This window comes from Onychostoma macrolepis, chromosome 05, assembly GCF_012432095.1.
Source record: "Onychostoma macrolepis isolate SWU-2019 chromosome 05, ASM1243209v1, whole genome shotgun sequence".
In the NCBI taxonomy this organism is placed as follows: Eukaryota; Metazoa; Chordata; class Actinopteri; order Cypriniformes; family Cyprinidae; genus Onychostoma; species Onychostoma macrolepis.
Window position 1 is genome coordinate 16,000,196 of NC_081159.1, and position 20,118 is coordinate 16,020,313.

At 42.1% G+C, this 20,118-nt stretch overlaps 1 protein-coding gene across 2 annotated transcripts; it reads right to left on the minus strand.

The window, feature by feature from the left end:
* Window positions 1-948: 948 nt before the first annotated feature.
* nova1 (NOVA alternative splicing regulator 1) lies at window positions 949-20,074 on the minus strand. 2 transcript variants are annotated; one of them, XM_058775440.1, is made up of 4 exons: window positions 19,305-20,074; window positions 11,769-11,912; window positions 8,357-8,523; window positions 949-7,462 (listed from the first exon to the last, which is right to left on the minus strand). In XM_058775440.1, the coding sequence occupies exons 1-4, from the start codon at window positions 19,459-19,461 to the stop codon at window positions 6,443-6,445; spliced, it is 1,488 nt and encodes a 495-aa protein (XP_058631423.1). In that variant the 5' UTR covers window positions 19,462-20,074; the 3' UTR covers window positions 949-6,442. The 2 variants fall into 2 exon arrangements, with proteins under 2 accessions (XP_058631423.1, XP_058631424.1); XM_058775441.1 differs by lacking the exon at window positions 19,305-20,074 and adding an exon at window positions 15,983-17,986 and having other exon boundaries at window positions 950-7,462.
* Between the last annotated feature and the right edge of the window lie 44 nt (window positions 20,075-20,118).

Consider the following 20,118-nt stretch of genomic DNA (forward strand, 5'->3'; position numbering starts at 1 on the left):
CTACTAGTTACTGCAAAAAGTAATATTATTACTGTAACAAGTTACTAGTAACTAGTTACTGCCAAACACTGTCAGGACTTCAGGACAAAGAATAGGACACATGCTTTGTCGATAAGAGTTTTATTTCCTATTTGGGTTTATGGATATGCTTTTCAGTTGAAAACAATTGGTAGAAATTTAGAAAAGTAATCAAAAAGTAATTAAATGTAATCAGTTACATTACTTCAATAAATTAATTGATCTAATTGTAATCTCTTCCATCTTTATATGACCCTCTAACTCTAGCACTCTCTATTCTATTGTTAAAAAAATACTAACACTAGCTTTTCTAATCTTTTTGTATTCTATTTGTTTTCTTTTTATTTATTATACAAATAACAAAAGCAAAAAAGGCCTCTAACACTAGCTTGCTCTATTCTTTTTCTATTCTATCGGTTTTCTTTTTATTTATTTATTATATAATTAAAAAAAACAACAACCTTGCTACATGTACTGCGTTACGCTAACTGAGACTTGTTATAGCACTTGCATATCATTGCTCTTTTGTTGATTTTGATTGCTTCCATTGTCCTCATTTGTAAGTCGCTTTGGATAAAAGCGTCGGCTAAATGATTAAATGTAAATGGGTACACTATTGCACTATTTAGTTACACGTATTACATTTTAAATAGGGTAACTTGTAATCTGTTACCTATTACATTTCCTGAATCACTTTCAGTCTCTTGTACTTTACATGTGCACGAGTGCCAGCACGAGCAAGAGCAGTAAATTTTTAAACATATTTAATATAAAAATATATTAAAAGCTTAGTCTACTCAAAAAAGTTGTTTCAAACCTGTTTGAGTTTCTTCTGCGGAGCACAAAAAGAAGAAATTTTACAAAATGATGGGAAACAAACAGGATATCCATTTTTTGGTAATAAGATAATACTAAATTAAGTCCACAAAGGGTACTTGAATCTGTGGAGTACCTAAGACAGAAAATTGTGCAATTAACTGAGAACACAAACTTTTCAGAGGTTTCTGCAATTTATTTTCCATTCCTCTAAACTGAACAGAAGGTACAGTTTTGAAAATCAAAAATAACACCTTTCACTTTCAAAGCAGTTCAGCTTCACACAGTTGGCAATTACAATGGTAACAAGAGTGTCTGGGTGTCATTATCTAGACACTCACAAACACACACCCATGCAAACGCTCTCACTCGTGCTCACACACACACACACACACACACAGAAGGGAATGTAGTAGGAGAGACAGTGGAATGCAGGACAGATTTCACACACTCTCCTTCTGACCTCTCCTCCCCAAAATGAACAGAAATACAAAAATAAACACCCTTAAAAAATTACAACTCATTTACAAACACCAAAGGAGAAAAAGAATAAAAACACGACAACAGGAAAAACAACAATATATCTGTCAAAGTTCTCCATGTTAAAAACAGGTTGCTTGGTTCAGTTTTGCATCCAGTAGAAGGTTACACTGTGTGTGTTTGTGATGGGACCTAATGCTCAGTAAAGTGCATTTGATGCATCAGCAGACAGGAAGAGAGAGAAATGAATTTGGGTGCTAATGTGGCTCTGGGCCTTCCTAACACTGACAGATATGATCGAGCTACATGAACTTTACAACCTCCGCCGTAAACATCACACCTAAAAGACATTTAACATTGAAATAACATTTTGTTTCAGTTTATGCAAATGTAAATACATTCATAAATTACATGTGGGGTTAGGAGAATCAAGCTGAGAAACTAGAGAAGACTGAAACCGATGAGCGCAACTCCTCATGTGAATAAACACGATCGTAGCCAAAAAACTGAACTCAAATGACGTTTCCATGCATGGGTATTTCCCCCTGAAAGTAGAGGCTGAGAGATGGAGTCTCACATGTACGTACACATCCCGCCGTCGTAAACTGGAATCCTCTCACTTTCATGAATTCCTGATTGACTCCAGTTCCCATGGTTACGCTGCAGTTCTTAGGCCTATGTGTACTGGCCTTTAGAAGACCACACCCATCTGACCGAGAAAAACAGAAGCGGTACAAACCAGAGAAACACAAATGAAGTGGTAGAAAGAAAGAGCACTCTGTTCGCGACACATGCAGAAAGAAGTGTGTCTCGGAGTGACGCAAGACGTTTATTTTTATTTTTCTTCATGTTTGTCTGTTTTGATTTCCCACCCCTCAATAATTCACTTGGATATCATGCAATAGAGACGTGCAAAAAGATAACACCTAAATCCACAAAACACACTTTCATAAATGGCTGTGTTATGAATGCGTATAACATGTGTATGCCTACTCCATGCCGACCTACAGAGACAATATGACTTAAAAGCAGTGCGGAAGCCACAGGTCAAACGAATGCACAGGATGCCTCTACTGAGTGTAATAAAACCATATGGATGCATAAAACAATTCATCTCTTAGTCTATGCAGCTATGGGGTCAAAACAATGCTAACATTGCGCTGTCTTTTTTTTTCCCTTCGCTGATTATCTTTTCATTGGAACTAAAAGATATTGATTGATTGGCACTTGTTCAATGCTTCTAAGTAAGTTATCGATATCTAATGTTTCATCACACACCTACATGTCGAGAAGCTGTGAAGGTCTAGTTTGGCACAGGTTGACTATTATTACTGCGTCTATGTAATTAATATTGATACACCTCGTTTATACCCCTGTCGAAAAACGAGCACAATCCTAATCAACAGACCAGACGTTTTTTTTTCCTCAACTAAAATATTTCTGTATATTTCACTTATCAAATAGCAGCATTTTTTATTTTTTTTTAAACTTACGGTATTACAAAAAAGTACATGTAAACCTATTCATTCAAAATTTGTAGTAAATCCAAAGGCTCATACAACAGACATAACAAAACACAAAACTTGACAACATGCTACAATATTGCTTCCAATAGTTCTTTACATTTTAAGTCGATCTAAAATTATCAATGACGTAGATATGGACACCAGCACTCCAAAGAGAGCAACTCTAATGCACAAACAAATCGCAAAGCTAATCTTAACCAGGCTTGATTGGCACTTTCATCATCCACACGAGTATAACGGATAATCACACACTGAAACCAACAGCGCAAGACTGCATTTAGACCACAAACTAGAGGAACTACACCAAAATACACAAAGAACATGAGACGCGACGGATTCCACAGTTTCATTTTTAAAAAAAACGAAGGAAAATGCAGAAATGATCTTCGATAGTTCTCAGAGAGCAGAGAGAGAACACAGAGCACAAACGACAGTGACGTTATCGTTTGAGTTTGAGGTGGCTTTCACATCCATCTCCCGAAGGTTATTGTTTTTTTTTTTTGTTTTTTTTTGTTTGTTTTTTTTCTTACCCAGAGTTCTTGGGTTTACAAACCTCAACGTTCTCTCAGAGCACAGATTCCCTGTTCTAGCTAGTTTAAGGTAGAATACTGAATCAATCAGGCAGAGAGCACGAGAATCTGATCACATGTATTAATGTTAGACTATGTGGCGTATTAATCCAGAGGTACGGTGTTCACGACAGGGCAGAATACCCATCGGCCCCTGTGGAGACACACACCCCCTGCAATAAACACGCACACACACACACACAACACATCCGTGGCGACCGGCAGCCTGGAGGGGAAGAAAGCGAAAGTGGAAAGGAGAGACAACAGAAAGCTGGAAAAGTGAGCAAGACATGAGGGAAGAAAAAGAGGTAGTGCAAAGACAGAGGGACGACACAGAGAGAGTGAGAGACAGAATTAATCCTAATGTCATGAGTGTCAACAAGCTGTTTTTCTCCAAATATAAATGACATCTCCTTTTCTGTAATCATATTACCCTCATATTGCTGCACCAAGTGCTTGTGCTTCTGAAATCAGGTACACAGTTTGATCTCCAAACAGTATTGAACAATAATTTATACTCTGAGAACCTGATGTCTCATGGCTGGTACTGAAACATAGTAAATAGTTTGGGAGTGCATTAAGCATATGGCATGTTAAATGGCATGTTGAACGGTATTTAAACAGCAATCATGAGAGATGTGGAAATGTTAATATTCCTCACAATTATGTAATGGATATAAATAGGTTACTCTCTTGTCCTCTCTCTCTCTCTCCGTCTCTCTCTCTCTTCCCTCCTTTTTCTACGTTTCCGCTTCCCCTCTAGCGAGTAGATTAGAGGGCTGGTAGTTGGAGGGAGATGATGAATGTCTTTTAGAGTGTGTATGTAGGTCAGCAGTAGATTGGGCTGTGCAGTGTTGTTATATATAGAAGTCCAGGGTTCAAATGGAGATCTGCTAATTAATGACAGGCCTGGGCGCCAGGGGGTGGGGGGGGATCGGACCCTCGGCGACCTCTGGTCTTGCGAAAGAGCAAGGTAAACTACAGGTAGACGTTCCTACAGCAGAGCCTCACGGCCCGTGTTCTTGTGCTCGCTCGGTTTCATTGCTTTATTCCGTCATGCCGTGTCTCAGTGGACGCGCTCTCGATGGTGTGAAATATGTACAGTACATTCCATAGTTGCGATGGCGTCAGGCCGCTGGATTCACAGTGTGGTTCAGAGACGATCACTCGCCCTGTACGGGAGCTCCTGCTTACTCTCCATGCAAGAGCCAATTGCTGGCAAGACCGAAAATGCTGTTAGCAGCAAACGTTTTGATGCAGTGTACAACTGTGGAATTAGCTAATGAGTAACTATCACCAGCAGTCTATGCGACTGATGACCTGTTGATCAGTGGAAAAGGTGGAGGGCTCGTGAAACTCTCCGGCAATGCTTTAGAATGTTGGGCAAACGGAGCTGTGCGTCTGACGCTACGGCCTGCAGTTTGGTTTCTCAAAGGAAGCAGAATTATGATCAGTTAGCCTGCCTCTCAGCGATGCTGCTTTACTGAAGAAGGCTGAAGGTCGACAGTCGTTACAGTAGCATCCTCCGGCCTTCGAATGAGTTCAGACAGGTTACAAAAGCTGTGTCGTTTTAGTCTCTCGTTCACTACCTCAACCGCACCTCTGCTGCCAGTCTGACGCAAACAGGGATTAACTGCGACGTGAACGAGGTGGCATCTGTAATGCACCCAAGACTTTGCTGCACTGCATACAAACTGGAAATCTTTCTCCTTCTTCACAAACATGAGGTATGACAACCTGAGCTCCTTTCAAACGAAACAGGCACAGACATTGCCTGGCTCCTCCAATCAGAGGAAGAGGAGGAGTTAAGAGGTACATCTGTCTAAACAGGTCCAATTATTTTTCAAGTTCAGGATTCTAAGGACTTCAATTCCTTGGTAGAGTGTCCAAAGGTTTTCTGTAGTAAGAGTTAAAAGTCAATGAGACATAACAGACAGCTTTTAAGATCCTACTGTTGTGTCTCTGCTCTGGCGGGATCTTTTGAATATCCACTCGCTCTCAGTCTCGTGAGTAAATCGCAAAATGCCCCCAATAATTCATGAGGGCTCAGAGAAACTCTCCCATAAATACTAAAATCAGTAGATATGACAACAAAATCTCTTCAAATGTGTTTTCTTATAGCACCAAAGTGGGATCCTGTGACTAAACTGCACTTGTATGTATGTGTATTACATTCCAGTTCTCTAATGCTGAGTATCTGAACTTTGACGTATGATGTCGGTCTCTGTCTGTCTGTGGCTGAAGGTTAGTTATCTACTCTCGACAGCATCTCAATTTGATACTCTATTTACATATAAAAAAACCCCAACAATATCAGGAAGTACTTATACATTCAGGTCAACCTGGAATCACAGGTTTGAGTAAATCTAAAAGAGACTGATTGTGAACTGACCATAATGGAGAATCACAGAGATATTAGTAATGTAATGCAGATTGAAATTTTTCAGCAGGTGTTTGAGATTAAGTCTCAGTTGAAAACAAATAGGGGGAAACCAAGAGTACCTATGGAAATGGTTCATAGGTATCTTCCTTTTCATTTCAGGCCTACACTACAGTTGCGGAGACTGAATTTACTGATATCAAAACGGGGACTGCTTCGAACTCCAATCTCCTTGCTCAGGGTGTGGATTAGGTATGAACTAAGCTGTGAGGGTTCTGTAATGGAAGCCAAAAATTTAACTTAGAATCCAAAAGACCCTGGCTAAGAGAGAGGAAGTGAGGTTTGATCTCCTCCTCCTCTGAGTGCCCCAGGGCACGATACTCGGACCTAACACAACGTAACACAACTTTAAAAATACAGCAGAATTTCAGTCACAAAATATTACATTTTTCCCCAAACAGATTATCTATCCACAGTTCCATCAAATCTTTTTTCATTTGTTTTGTTATCGTCCTTATTTTGTGTTTAAATATTTGGACATGTTTTTCACTCCAACCCATCCTGTTCTCCCTTGATTTCATTCATTCAGTCACCTCTTCATTCTCTCTGGTTTCCTTCGCTTTCGTCATTCCCCTCCCCACTCCTGTCCATCCCTAGCCCACCTTCTGAGGGTTGGTGGCACGGACGCCTTGCTCGTATGTGATTCGCTGGCTGATGAGATACTGGGCGGCCTGCGTTGCTGCCGGCGACCCTGTAATGGTCACCTTGCGATTGCGTGTGCCTGGAATGAACTCTCCCTTTTTGGAGATCTGAATTCGAGCACCTGTCAGCTCCTGATACTCCACGAGAGTCTTGCCGCCTTTCCCCAAGATGGCACCGACCAAGTTCTCCGGAACAGCGATCTCCACCACTTCCTTCCCACCTTCTGCCAGCTTCTCTGTGCCCAGCAGAGATGATGCCACCAGCGGGGATGAGGGATTCAGGTAACCGTTAGACGCCCCTGTGGCGGCTGCTAGGGAGCCCAGCGAGAAGCCCCCTAAGCTAGGTGCGGCAGGGTGACCGCCCCCTCCAGAAGCCTCGCTGGCATATGTAGCAAGCAGATTGGCTGCAGCTGCAGCTGCTGGATTGGCGCTAGCCGCAACGGCAGCGAGCACTCCAGATGCAGCGGCCGGGTTGAGGCCAAGCCCCAGTGTATTGGTATTGTAGCCATAACTGGCCAGAGTGTTCAGAGCAGATGTAATGGCAAGCAGATCATTACCAGAAAGACTTGACATGGCGGCAGGAAACCCACCCATGCTCGCGAGACCCGCCTGGCCAAGGAGCGTGGAGGCTGTAGCTGCCGCTGCGGCATTGGGTAACACCTCTGTAGAGTTGGCGAAGGGGGATCCGGTTGGGTTGGAGTTGGCCACGGGGCCTGTGATGTTGGAGTAACTGATATTGAGACAGCTGCTGCTCTGTGGGTCCTCCTGAATCTTCTGAACAATGATCTCCACGGCCTTGCGGTTTTGCTCTGGCTCCCCACTCACTGTCACAACACGCTCCTGCAGATTGATGCCCTCAGGCTTCTGAGAAAGCTGTACCCAGGCTCCTGACTGCTCCATCACAGCCTTAACGGTTGCCCCACCCTTACCGATGATGAGTCCTGCTGTGCTGTTGGGCACGATCAGTTTAGCCTGTGGAGGAGGGGGAGTGTCACTTTGATTGAGGAACAGAATTGCATGCATGAGACTGCACACAGCCCCAAAAATAGATGCTGCAATAAGCTCAAGTGCGTCTATGCTGGTTATGTAGATGTTTGTTTTCTGTCCACACTTATACAGAAAAAAAATGGTTGTTATATATTTCAAGAGGGCTGCATTTACAATATGTAACACTGTATGCTCGTATATGTTTAAGAGTGTATAATAGTGTGTGTGCGTGTGCGTGTGTGTCTGTGTAAGGTCTGGCTCTTAAGTCAGTGCTTATATCAGCCATTTGTTGATCCCCGGTCTTACATTGCAGCTGCTCTCTCTCTCACTCCCTCTCTGTTTCTCATTTTGCAAGGATCAAGCAGGTAAAAATAACCCACTGCTCTCACACTTTGCTGCCCCTCTCAGCCACTCATTCCCTGGGGAAAAACCACCAGCCTGCCCTGCCCTCTGCCTCCTCTGGGCTGGTATATTTGCCTGTCTTCAGAGTTGCATATCACTGTCAGATAACTGACAGTAAGTACATTTACATGCACTTTAAAAATTGATTTCAGTAAGACTAAAGCAATAATTCACCTTTCTAAAATGTCATGAAAACGCTCATGTACAGATGAAAACTGTAGCTTGACTATGCAAAACTTCATTATACTCAATACTCATGTAAATGTACTCTCTGTCTGTGCTGTCATTTCGTAAGCTAACTTATCAAAATATTACAGATATTATGAGCTAAGCTGTGGTTTAGGGGAATAACTAATTTGCATGTTTAATTCTTAAACCGCAAAGTCTAATATGATTAACTCTACATCATACATTTAATAACTAAAAACTTCTACAACGGTTTGGATTTGGTGTGGTAGATCAACCTCACAAACTAACCTGTTTAACACGGTCAGGGTTAACAGTAGTCTGTGGCTGGAGAATGCTGACTGGCTCGGTCTTCTGACTGCTCTGAGGCATCTCACGAACTTTTTCAGCGATGAAGTTATGGACTCCATTCAGAGCTTCCACTGTACCCTGAATCAAACAAACACGCTCTGTCGTACCTGACCAAACACACAAAAGAAAAAACAAACAATGTTAGCATATTGAGTTTGCATGCAAAATTTAAAAATGTAAAATATGTAAACACATAAAATTTAATTATATATAAATGTATCAATATACACTGTATGCATATTACACTACCTACAAACAAAGTTTGGGGTCTGTATGATTTTCCAATGTTTTTGAAAGAAGTCTCTTATGTTCACCAAAGCTGCATTTAAAATTAGTAGTTTTGTAAAATATTATTACAATTTAAAACAACTGTTTTCTATTTGAATATACTTTAAATTGTTAAATTTTAAATTGTTAAAATTGTTACATTTAATTTTTTCAGCAGCCATTACTCTGGTCGTCAGTACTACATGATCATTCAGAAATTATTTTAATATGCTGATTTGGTGAGCATTTATTCTTATTATCAATTACATTTCTGAATTTGGCAGACACTTTTATCCAGAGCAACTTGCAACTTAAAGCTGTGTTCAAGGTGTACATTTGATTATGAATTTCCTGGAAGCTGAGCCCATGACCTTGGAGCTGTAAGCACCATGCTCTACTGTTTGATCTATATTTAAAGTCGTGGAAACACATTACATTTTCAAAAAAGCTATTTCTCTTTTCTGTATAAATGCATGTATCAGAAAGAATGAAAAGGGCTGATGTAACGGGGAATAAACTGATGAACTTATAACTGCATGATGCAATTCATTCTGAATTTCAGAATTCTGAACCTGTCCTCTCTATCCACATCCCTCCCATGGGACTCGCCAAATAAATGTCCAGGACACCCCCACACACACACACACACACACACACACACACTACCTACTAATCTTTGGCATATCGCTGTCCTGAAGTGCTTGACCTGTCTGGAATACTGCTGTAACTGTGAGAATCCAAAGAACCCACGCTTGGTGGGCCTGTTTTACCATAACCAGCAAAGTCTACAATGAATTATTGTTACACAGTCTTCTGCGTATTTTGTCAACCTGAATTCAAGTTAGGATTTGTTTAGTCTTGTGGTGGAAAGTATCATTTGATGTCCTAAATATATTGTCATGATCATCTTCCATTTCATTTGGAGGCAGAGAGCTGTGGGAAGCGAAGGTATGTAGGTTGTTGGTAGTGTGTGTTTGTTTCCGGGCAACAGTGCAGAGATATAGTCGCACGTGTGTGTGTTTGCTCCACCACACATGCATACTTGACCAACTGTTTGTTCCTCGGCAGTGATTTTTTTTTTTTTTTTTTGTTACCACTAGATTGAGTATCACACACTTATTCGTATCTGAAACAAAGCACAACGCACACACACTGAAGCAACAAATTCTCCCCCAGTTTCAACATTTGCTCTTCAAGATGTCAAAGGCTTACAAATAAAATATGCTCCAATAAAATACGCAAAAGAGTGTGTGTGCTGCATTAATGTCAGTCCTTCTCTTGTTCAGGAGGTGTGTTTAGTGGTAAAAGTCTGCAGTTAAATGAGTTTTAGACTGAATTGTAATTTACATGTGTGACAGGCTACAGTGTGTGTGGTAAAACACACGCTGGCTGGAGTAAAACCGCTCAGCTGTAGGTGAATTCTTTTTATAGCTCTCTTGCGAGCCAGAGAGAGTTTAAATGTTTCCCTTTCAATGTCTCATAAGATAAATGAGGTCTGGAAGAGAAGCTGCTATTATATCAGAGACCAGAATGATTGAGGATGTGCTGGTGTTTGTGCCAGAGCAGCACTGCTTGTTGTACTAAGGGTTTGGCAAAATTCAGAATCAAAGAATTAACTTCCTTTCAATTCATGAGTTGGAATTTGAATGTAATTAAACTGGTCACAGCACACAGGAAGTTGAATTTGAATTTGAATTGAAATGACAGGAAGAGGAATTTATTAATTATTATTTTTAGTTAAGAAGTTCCTTGCAGGTAAAAGAAATCATCTTTCAAACTTCATAGCTAAAATAAATTGTAACAATTCAGGTCAAAAGAAAAAAGCTTTGTCAAGGCAAAATGCAAACTTTGCTTTTTATATCAGAGTTATAACAGTTACATCAGATTTTCTTGTAAAGAAGTTGAATTAAAATCAATAGAAATTAAAATTACAATTTTGCATCCTCTTTGCTACCTCGATTCAAATTTAGGATTCATTTCAAATTCAGGAACTCAAATGGAACTTGAATGGTGCATAACCCTGGTTGTGCAATATATTACTTTGTGTGCTACGTTGTGCTCTTAGGATAAACGCAGTGAAAATAAATGTTCAGTTTCATCGAAATCTATAAAATATTTTAAAAATAGTGGAATGATGAAAGGTGAATTTGCAGGACAATATAACTGCACAAGCAAATGAGAAGACGAGCGAGAATGTGTGTTTGTGTGTGTTAGTAAGGTAAGTAAGGGTGAAGGCAGAACAGGTGGTCTCAGGATAGTTTTAGTTGTAACGGGTGTGTTTAATGAATGAAAACATAGCTATTCACAAACAAATTATGCTCACAATATTCAGCTGTACGCTTCACAGCTGCGACACACACACACACACACACACACATTCTCTCTCTTTCTCACATATTTTCTCTCCCTATGGGCACATTTTCCACTGTCATTCTCTGCCGATTTTATTTTTCACGCTACAACATAAAGCAGCTTCTTAATGGCACATGGTGGAAAAGATACTATAGTCAATGACACAAACAGGCCAACATCTGTAAACGGCCTCATTCACATTAATCTACCACGGTGTAGCTCTGAGGCCTCCGTCAGACCTTCTGCATAATATTCAGAAAACGTACAAGCTTGTTGTTTTCTAGTATTCTAGATTTTCAGCTTGCAAAAATCTACTGATGTTAAAAAAACATTTATCAGTGGGATTGAATATTGTATACAAAAATGCAGATTTAAAACTCTTATCCTTCATTTCTAAAAATTAAGACTCCAGTTATGACCAAAAATATTGTCACAGATTGAACCTCAAACATTTTTTGTCCAGTGTAAAATTATTACTGATACTTTGAATGATCTTTTTTTTCAAGTGTTTAGTGTGAAAGAGATTTATGCATGGCACCATTAACTCCGCCATCTGTTGCACAGTAAATAAAATGATTTAACTGTGAGGATTTATAACACAGATCTAATAACATAAATTATAAATAGATGAGGTAAAGTGAACGGTTTCAGTTAAACAAAAAACAATGTGCTAAGCTCTGAAATAAGTAATGTTCATCATTATTTAAGTCAGATAGAAGATTTTGAATCATACCTGGGTAGAAGTCTTTAGATTTGGACAGTTTGATGGTGGCTCCAGTCTCTTTCTGAAGCTGGACGATGGTTTGCCCCCCTTTACCGATGATTGAACCAGCGGCATAGCTGGGAATCAACACCTTCAGGAAATATTCACCCTCCTCTGCATATGCACACACAAAAAAAACAAACACAAAGTTAGAGATAAAAGAATCTCAATTCTAATATTTTTTTTTAGAAATCAGACATATGTGGTCTATTTCCAGTGGAAGAATGTAAATTAACAGCGTCGCAGGAAGGTGTACATTCACTCTATATCACAGTTAATAATTATAAATTTATTTTACAGTGCTGTTCCACATTTACATACTATGTACTTATTATAGTGATTATAATAACTGGGTAATAACTACGTACTAACTCTGAACCTACCACTAATCCTAATCTTAACCCATGTAGTTCCCTTACATTACACATTCATTCCTTAGGTAAGAACATTGTACATACAAAAAGTGCAACCATAATATTGTTTAAATATGATTGAATATTCCTCTTTGTTTTTATGCAATCTGTAGTCATGTTTAATTCAGAGGATTTTTGGGATGTGTTACACATTTCTGTAAAACTGTAGTAAGATTATGTAACAGTTTGAAAACCTAAAGCCAACCAGAGGCCACATGAGTGCACCATCATTACCTCACTACGGCTCCTCCTTTTGAAACAATATACAAACTAAACATGAAAAGTACCTTCTGGTTCTTTTGTTCACTTCCTTGCCTTTTTCATTTCTCTATATTTCTTTCTTCACTTTTTCTCACTCTCTTTCTCTCCCTGATGAGTTCCTACTGATTCTGCCTCTGTCCCACTTTTTCCCCATGCAGAGATAAAGTGACCTGCTTTGGGTTGGTAGAGGTCTAAATTTAACCAAACTATCTCTGTGTTTTGTGTCCTTCACCATCTTCTTCACCATCTCTCTCTCTCACACACACAAATGATCGGCCAGCCGACAATCCGCTCAGATGCTCAGCATGGAGATTCAGTGTCACAGTCAGAAGTTGAGGTTTAAGTGAGAGTGTGTGGCGGGTGGTGTGTAGGCAGTCTGTAGCGCTGCACTATACTGAGGCCATGGGCTTGTGGGTAATTGCCTGGAAGGCTGTTCAGGCAGGAGCATATGGATGCTAAATCCTCAGATTTGTCCTGAAGAACCCAGCCAACAGCGCATAAGTCACTCAGAGGTTCCCGGGGGGACGAGGCTTCCCTCTCCAACCACAATATTTCACATCCTAAACACAACATATGGCCCAGAGTCCATTGCTAAAGCAAGGGAAGAACCAGAAGGTGATTACAACACCTCAAAAATATTTTTTTTTTACATGAGAGTCGCCAAACTCCCTCACCAATATACATGCAAATATATTCCATCATGACATCCCAGTGACATCATACCCCTCAAGTCATGTTGAATACCTGATATACCCCTTTAGATGTTACTGGTGGCATAGATGAAACTAATCAATAACTGTTTTAATTTGATTTACAGCTAAGACGGCATTTCTTATTTTCAGTACATTCATGTATAGTGACAAAATGGAAGTAAGTACAAAAGTACATTGTATTTGTGTACTATATCAGTGTCTTTCAGAGACTGTAGTAAATCCAAGAGATAAGATGGGTTTCGCAGACTCAAATGCCCCCAATCTCCAGCAGCTGACCCTTTACCACTGCAGAGAGGAGGAGAGAGAGTCAGAGATACAAGGAGAGAGAGAGAGAGACTGCAGGATAAGCGCAAACACGCTAATAATAAATAGAAAACATGCAAAGGATGAGAAAAATATTGAATTAGAAGCTGGGATGAGAACGATTTGTTAGGAAGGAAGAAAGGAATATTCGACCGAAAGGAAAAGGCTGTTCCAGAGAGTGATAGAGGAAAACAGCGACTAGGACGGGAGAGGACAGATGAGGAGAAGAGGAGAGGGGAGGGGCAGCAGGGAGAAGGTGAAAATATTATGGTCTCTAAGCAACTCTGATTGACTCTCCTGTGGGAACGTTTGATACATTCTAAATAACACCAAAGACCACTACATGCCGTATACGTCACCGCTTTCACCTGTACATGCTGGAGTGAATCATTCAGTAGTGAGCAACATGTGCAGTTCCTCCAGAAATGCAGCACACACTCTCACAATCGGAAGGCCAGTCCGGTCAATAGGTGATCAATTGTCCTATCCAGACAATCCCATTAATACCAGAAAACCGGGGAAATCCAGAGAAACATAATTGTCAGCCCAGGCATATACAATCAAGCCAAGAGTGGGAGGGCCAGTTACTAGATGGCACCAGGATCAAAGCGAACATTAGCTTCAGTTGTAATACATTATCTAGTCTAACAGGAACACAAAAAACAGGGGAGAAAGAGGTGGAAAAAAAAAGAAGGAAAGACAGAAGCAAGCTCACTCGCAGTATAACTCGCTTAAGCGCAGCTGAACGTGCAATGCACAGTTAGAAAGATACCCGAGCAGAATTTAAATTGAAAAGACAATTCGAGAAAAACACAGAGCGACCCAATCACTCACGTTTCCATACGTTCCTATAGAAATGCATGAAACTGTGGAAAAAAGAGAATAAAAAAAATGTATTCCCATCTCTGTTATTCAGATCTAAAATCTGTTATCTGCAGTATTGCTATTCTTTTGTTCATCCCTCTCTTTTCTCTCTCCCTGACTGACAGGCTTTGCTCTGTGCTCAGTCACTCTAGAGAAAATCATTTGTTAAATGAATATGTGCAAATGTCAGAGGGTGAGAGATTTATCATTCTCTGCACTGGGACTGACCTCAGGGTTTCTCGATAAAACGCACAGCGTACGACAAATGCTTCATCTTGTGACGACGTCATACACAAACGCTCACACAAGGACACTAGCTCCCTTCGTAGGGCCCTGGAGAGAGGCTAGTGGATACAACTGATATCTGGACGGAGCCTTGCAGAGCAGTTCAATCTGTACCTGTCCTCTGCAGCGCTCCAGGTGCGCAGTGGGATATGCATTACATCATTGCCTCACCCGACTCAATGCTCCCTGCCACACACACACACACACACACACACACACACACACACACACACATGACTGACAGGTAATGATAGGATTCTAGTCCACGATGCTCGCTGTAGCCGAGCAAACACACACACACAGCTGGGCAGATCCCGATCTTATCAATGACCGGTCTGTTAAAGGGGAGGGTGCGAGTGTGAATGGAATGAATGCAGACACTGTTAGAGGGACTGTTTAATGAGGGCAGTTTGCAACGAACGGAGGAAGAGGACAGGACGCAGTGGACACACGCTCAGGAATCCATGATGGAGGTTTTTGAAGAGCGCAGCCGGAGGGGAGATAAGGAAAGAGTGAGCGAGTTTATAAGAACGGAAAAGTAAGAGAAAGGGCAATTAGGGCTCTTGCGATCACTGAAGTACATTGCACCAGCGCACCACAGCGTCGCAGGAAAGTGAACCTCCGGCAGCCGTTTTTTACAGAGCGGCGGTGTGGGGACTGTTTGACCTTGGCCGATGAGGAACGAAAACTTCACTCTCTCCATTGCGGCCACCTCACAATTGTTTCCAAGACAACTCGGAGGTGACATTCAAAGGCGCAAAGATCCAACAGGAAGGTCGGCTGCCGCTTACCTGTTGTTAAAAGGAAAACCTAGGGCACATTCTCATGCAGCAGTGATTTGAGAATGGCGAGCGCTTTGGGAGCGCTCCTCACCCGTGCGCTCCTGCTTGCGGCGATGATGTAAGGAAAGCTGGTGTAACAGGTTTTCAGCAGTGAGTGTCTGAGTAAATAATACAATCTGTTGCTGCTGTTTGCCAGTAAGCCATACTTACACAGCCGCTAACGCAGTCAGACGGTTATGGGCTCAAACCTATGATTACACACAGCACATAGAGTGTGAACAGAGTGTCATGCAAACACACAGAGGGAGTGGGTCAAGAGGGATTGTATTGTTAAAACCCCCCACCCCCAAGCCACACACACACACACTCTGCATGTGAAAAGGAGGGCCTGTCCTAGGCACACTGCAAGGACAAGCAAACCTCTCCTTCTCACTGAATGAATGAAGAGACGCCAACGGAGGACGGGAAAAGAAAGGACGAAAGAAGGAAAGACGCAAAGCGAAACGGTCAACTCGTCCGCACGCGCATTCAACAAGTCAACAAAAGGGGACACAATCTCTTACCCATTCTGCTGTAGCGTGCTGGAGGTGGGGTTCAGATAGCCATGGACGCCGAGAGGCTGGACCGGTGAGCGATGCCCGACTGCAGGCTGATCATAGGAGCTCTGCCGCCGTCAAGGAATGTGGCCAGTCAACCTTTTTCCCCAGGTTCGTATCCGAGAGGGGGACAACGTCAGCGCATCCTCCCCTCCATACCCGCAGTCAGCCCCCGTCTCTCTCTCTTGCTCTCTCTCCCTCAATTTCCCTCTCTCTCTCTTTCTCTGATTGTGTGTGATGGCAATGCAATTGCCGTGTGTGAGTGTGTGTGTGTGCGCGTGTGTGTGTGTATGTGTGTGAGTGAGTGTTTGAAGCGGAGAGGCTTGGTATTGTTCAGGCAGAGGCGGACTGACGGGGGGAATCTTCCTACTGCATCACCCTCTGCTTTCCTTCTCATCCATATTCAGCGAGAGCTCCAGCCCTGTGCTGCATTCTACAGAGAGGCACCTAGCGTGTCCAATCACCCCGCACCCCTCCCCAGCGTCACACACACACACACACACTCGCACATACACACCAAGGCTTTCTTTCTCATTGCCCCCCCCTTGCCACTTTGACGCAGCACTATAAAAGACGTAGCGCCTCGCTCACGTTTGGGTGAAATATGAAAAGGTAGGATGGAGGGAGGCTGCGGAGGGAGAGAAAGAGAAAACGAAAGAGAATAAGTGAAAGAAAGTGCGAGGGAGTGACCTTGTGTGAACGGAGAGGAGGTATAGAGCGAAAGCGGGGAGGCGGTGGGCTCCTTGGACGGCCATGTTGGAAACACAGCGAGAGAGAGAGATTTTTGAAAATGGCAGAAAGGATCTGCCGCAGAGCGCCAAGGGGCCGGCCAACTAAATTACTGCCTATAAATCCAAAGACGCTATACCCAACCAGCGTGTGCGGGTGCGGGCGTACGTGGCAGGGGGAGGGCTATGAGCTTGGTCCCAGGGTCACACTTCATTTGCATAGTAGCTTTTTTCAGCTGAGCTTGATAAATTCTCTACATATCCATACTAGGTATATCGACGCGCTCTGCTGGGTGTCTCGGATGCAGCATGCAGAAGTATGGATGCTTCTGTTCAAGCAAACCGATCACGTTCAACATATCCACTGGACATTCTAGAATACATGAGCCTCTCTTTCTCTCTATCTAGCCCCTCCTTTCTCCACCACCTGCCCAATTCACAGTCAACTCACGTCACCACACACTGCAAGGGCACCTGTGTCCTTCTCTTGCTCGCTTTCGCTCTCTCGCTTGCACCTTTTGATCTAATATGGAACCACACAAAAACACCAACATAAATAGCTCTGCCAAAACCTCCATTAGCAACATTAACATGCTATTTCAATTGCGACTGGTAAGAGGCCACACACACACACACACGCACACACACACACACACGCTAAGTAACTAACTGTGTGCGCACTGGTGAAATTAGCATCAGCAATCAATGACTGTTTACAAAAGGGAGGGTATAAAGAGGATCTCCATCACTGACCGTCCTCTTCGTTGCTCGCTTCAGGTCAAAGGTCATGCAGGGGGGAAGGGTGCATTCATTGATAGGATTATGTCTTAATTAAAGCTAGATAGGTGAACAGAATGAATGATGGTCTGAACTGCTAATGAACAAAGAAATAACTTACTGACTAAATAAAAGGCTAATCTCTAAACTGTGCTCAATGAGATGTTTTGACAAAAGCTGTCATACACACTAGTAAAAATGTCTCTTTACTTCCCTCCATTTAAACTGTCGCAATCTTTTCTGTAATTTTCACTCAATTTCAAACTCAAATATGAGTTTTCAAAACTTGATTTACTGCATCAGTAGTGGTTAAATTCAAAGTAGTTTAATAATGCAGTGAATATATCACTGCAGGTTGTAAGCTCTGCATTGATTTGATTTCACGGCTTTAAATCAGCAATTAATCTAAATTTTTAACAGTGCATAATAGGACTTCAGCTAGCTAGTCTTCAGTTAATTAATGTAAACTAAAAAGCTATAGGACACTATTCAGTCTTTAAAGGATTTGTATGATTTTTTAAAATTAAATAATTTGTCACATTATTTAGCATAATACCACTGTTGCTACTACTACTACTAATAATAATAATGTTAACAAAAACGTTGATTGTATCAATTAATTTATATAGAGCATATTGCAGTGTCAGAATCAAAATATCCATGTAAATTATCTACACAAATAGCGAGTACTAATTAATAACATTGGTTTATAGTTCAATTGTCTGTAAACGATTTAGAAGTCGAGGGCTCAACGAATTAAGTACAACCCTAAAAACCAACCCTATATAGAATAACACATTCGGCTCACCTCATTAGTTCTGAACAATGAAAAACATAATCTGTGCATAATCTATTAAACGAGCACGGCAGTGTGTGTCTGGGGTGATAAAACAGTCTCTGGACAGCTGCACCGGGGCTTCACAGCGGGAACTGCCGTCCCGTGAACACACTCGCAGAAATGTTTACACACGACGTTACTTTCTTTTCGCTTCTCTCCAATCCAAAAGATCCAAATACGCACGTACACAATAAAAGAAGCGCTCTAGAACAGAACTTCATCACGTGACTTTCTCAGCTATTATTTAAAGAGCAATGACTCAGACCACAGTCTTTAGATACATGTTATGGATCAGAATCTGAACCGGACACAAAATCCTGCCTAGAAACTGAACATACTTTATATACTACGTGCATTTAAAATACTTTTTTTTACATTTACATTACCAGAAACAGCCTTAAGGAAACTTTTTTCTAAATCAAGACGGACCCCAATGCTCTTTTGGATATGTAGGCTATTAAGAGCTCCACACGACGCTATAGAGGGGAATTCAGTCTTTTGTTTGCACTGGAGTCTGTTACTGCATATGAATAGGGATTAAACTACAGCAGCATGCGCGCTTTCTCCCTTTCATTCATTTTCTGCTCGATTTAGCTTCAGTCCCTGAGAGACGGCCACCGCCACACTGCACATCACCCCACCGGGTCATACAGGGTCAGGCTGGACACATGCGACCCGTTTTAATTGTAGTATTAATCGTCAGTAACGCTGCTGTAGAACTTAATTTTACAGGTGCTTAAAACTGCCACTTTATAAACTAACTAAATAAATAAATAATTCGATGGACAAGTCTCTAAAACCCAACCTTCTGAACCCCCGCAGAGTTAAAGAGCAGATATTTAGATAAGCACTCGTAAAACTGGACTAGGCACGCGGCTCGAGCATACTGGAGTCTAGTTTGACGCGACTTATTTGGAGCAGCAGGCCCGAGCGCTGCCGATCTTACCTCCGGTGTTGGAGCGCTTGGTGCTGCTCGCTTCAGTCGGTGTTTCCAGGGGTCGTTTTCGGGAATCGGAGAGATCTGGGTCCATGTGTGGCGACTGTGAGAGGTGCTGAGGAGTAGAGAAGATCCCGTTCTGCTGAACTGCCCCGCCAGCCATCATGTTGTCACCGGCTGGAGTTTACACCGCGTTAGCGCACCGACAACCGTTAGAAAGCACATAAAAACCGGCCAGCGTCTCCTGTCCGAGCAGTCCGTGTGTTTCTTTGCGCTTTAAATGTCATACAAATGCCATGCTGCGAGGTCGCTGAGCGCGTCCGTTTCTGCCTCGCGGTCCACTATTTCCCGTTGGGAGAAGAGGCGCATTAAAGCTCTAAATATAAAAATCCATTCAGTGATGTCTATTCATTAGCGCGCACCAGACACTTGAGACGTCTGTGTGTTTATTGAGCCCTCAAGCACACGCGCAGCGCCCTCTCCAAAAAGATCCTCGCGACCATTGCCTGACAAACTACGAAAAGATAAACAAACCAAGATTCACTCTCAGAACAAAAAGACAGTTCAAAACAATATTATTTCGCTGGCCCCTTTTCGGTGTTCGCGCCGCGGCGCCGGGGTTTGGGTATATTTTATTGCTGTTGACGGTGTCAGTCCGTTTGTTTTGGAGCGTAAAGCAGAAGATTTAGTTTGAGATGCGAGTCTTGGTCAGCGCGCGGCAGCGGCTGCTCGGGTGACAGAGCTCTCGCGCAGCATCCCTGGACCAATTGTGAGCCAGAGCGCCAGAGCTCTCCTGACGTCACGGGCCTCATCCTTCAAAAGA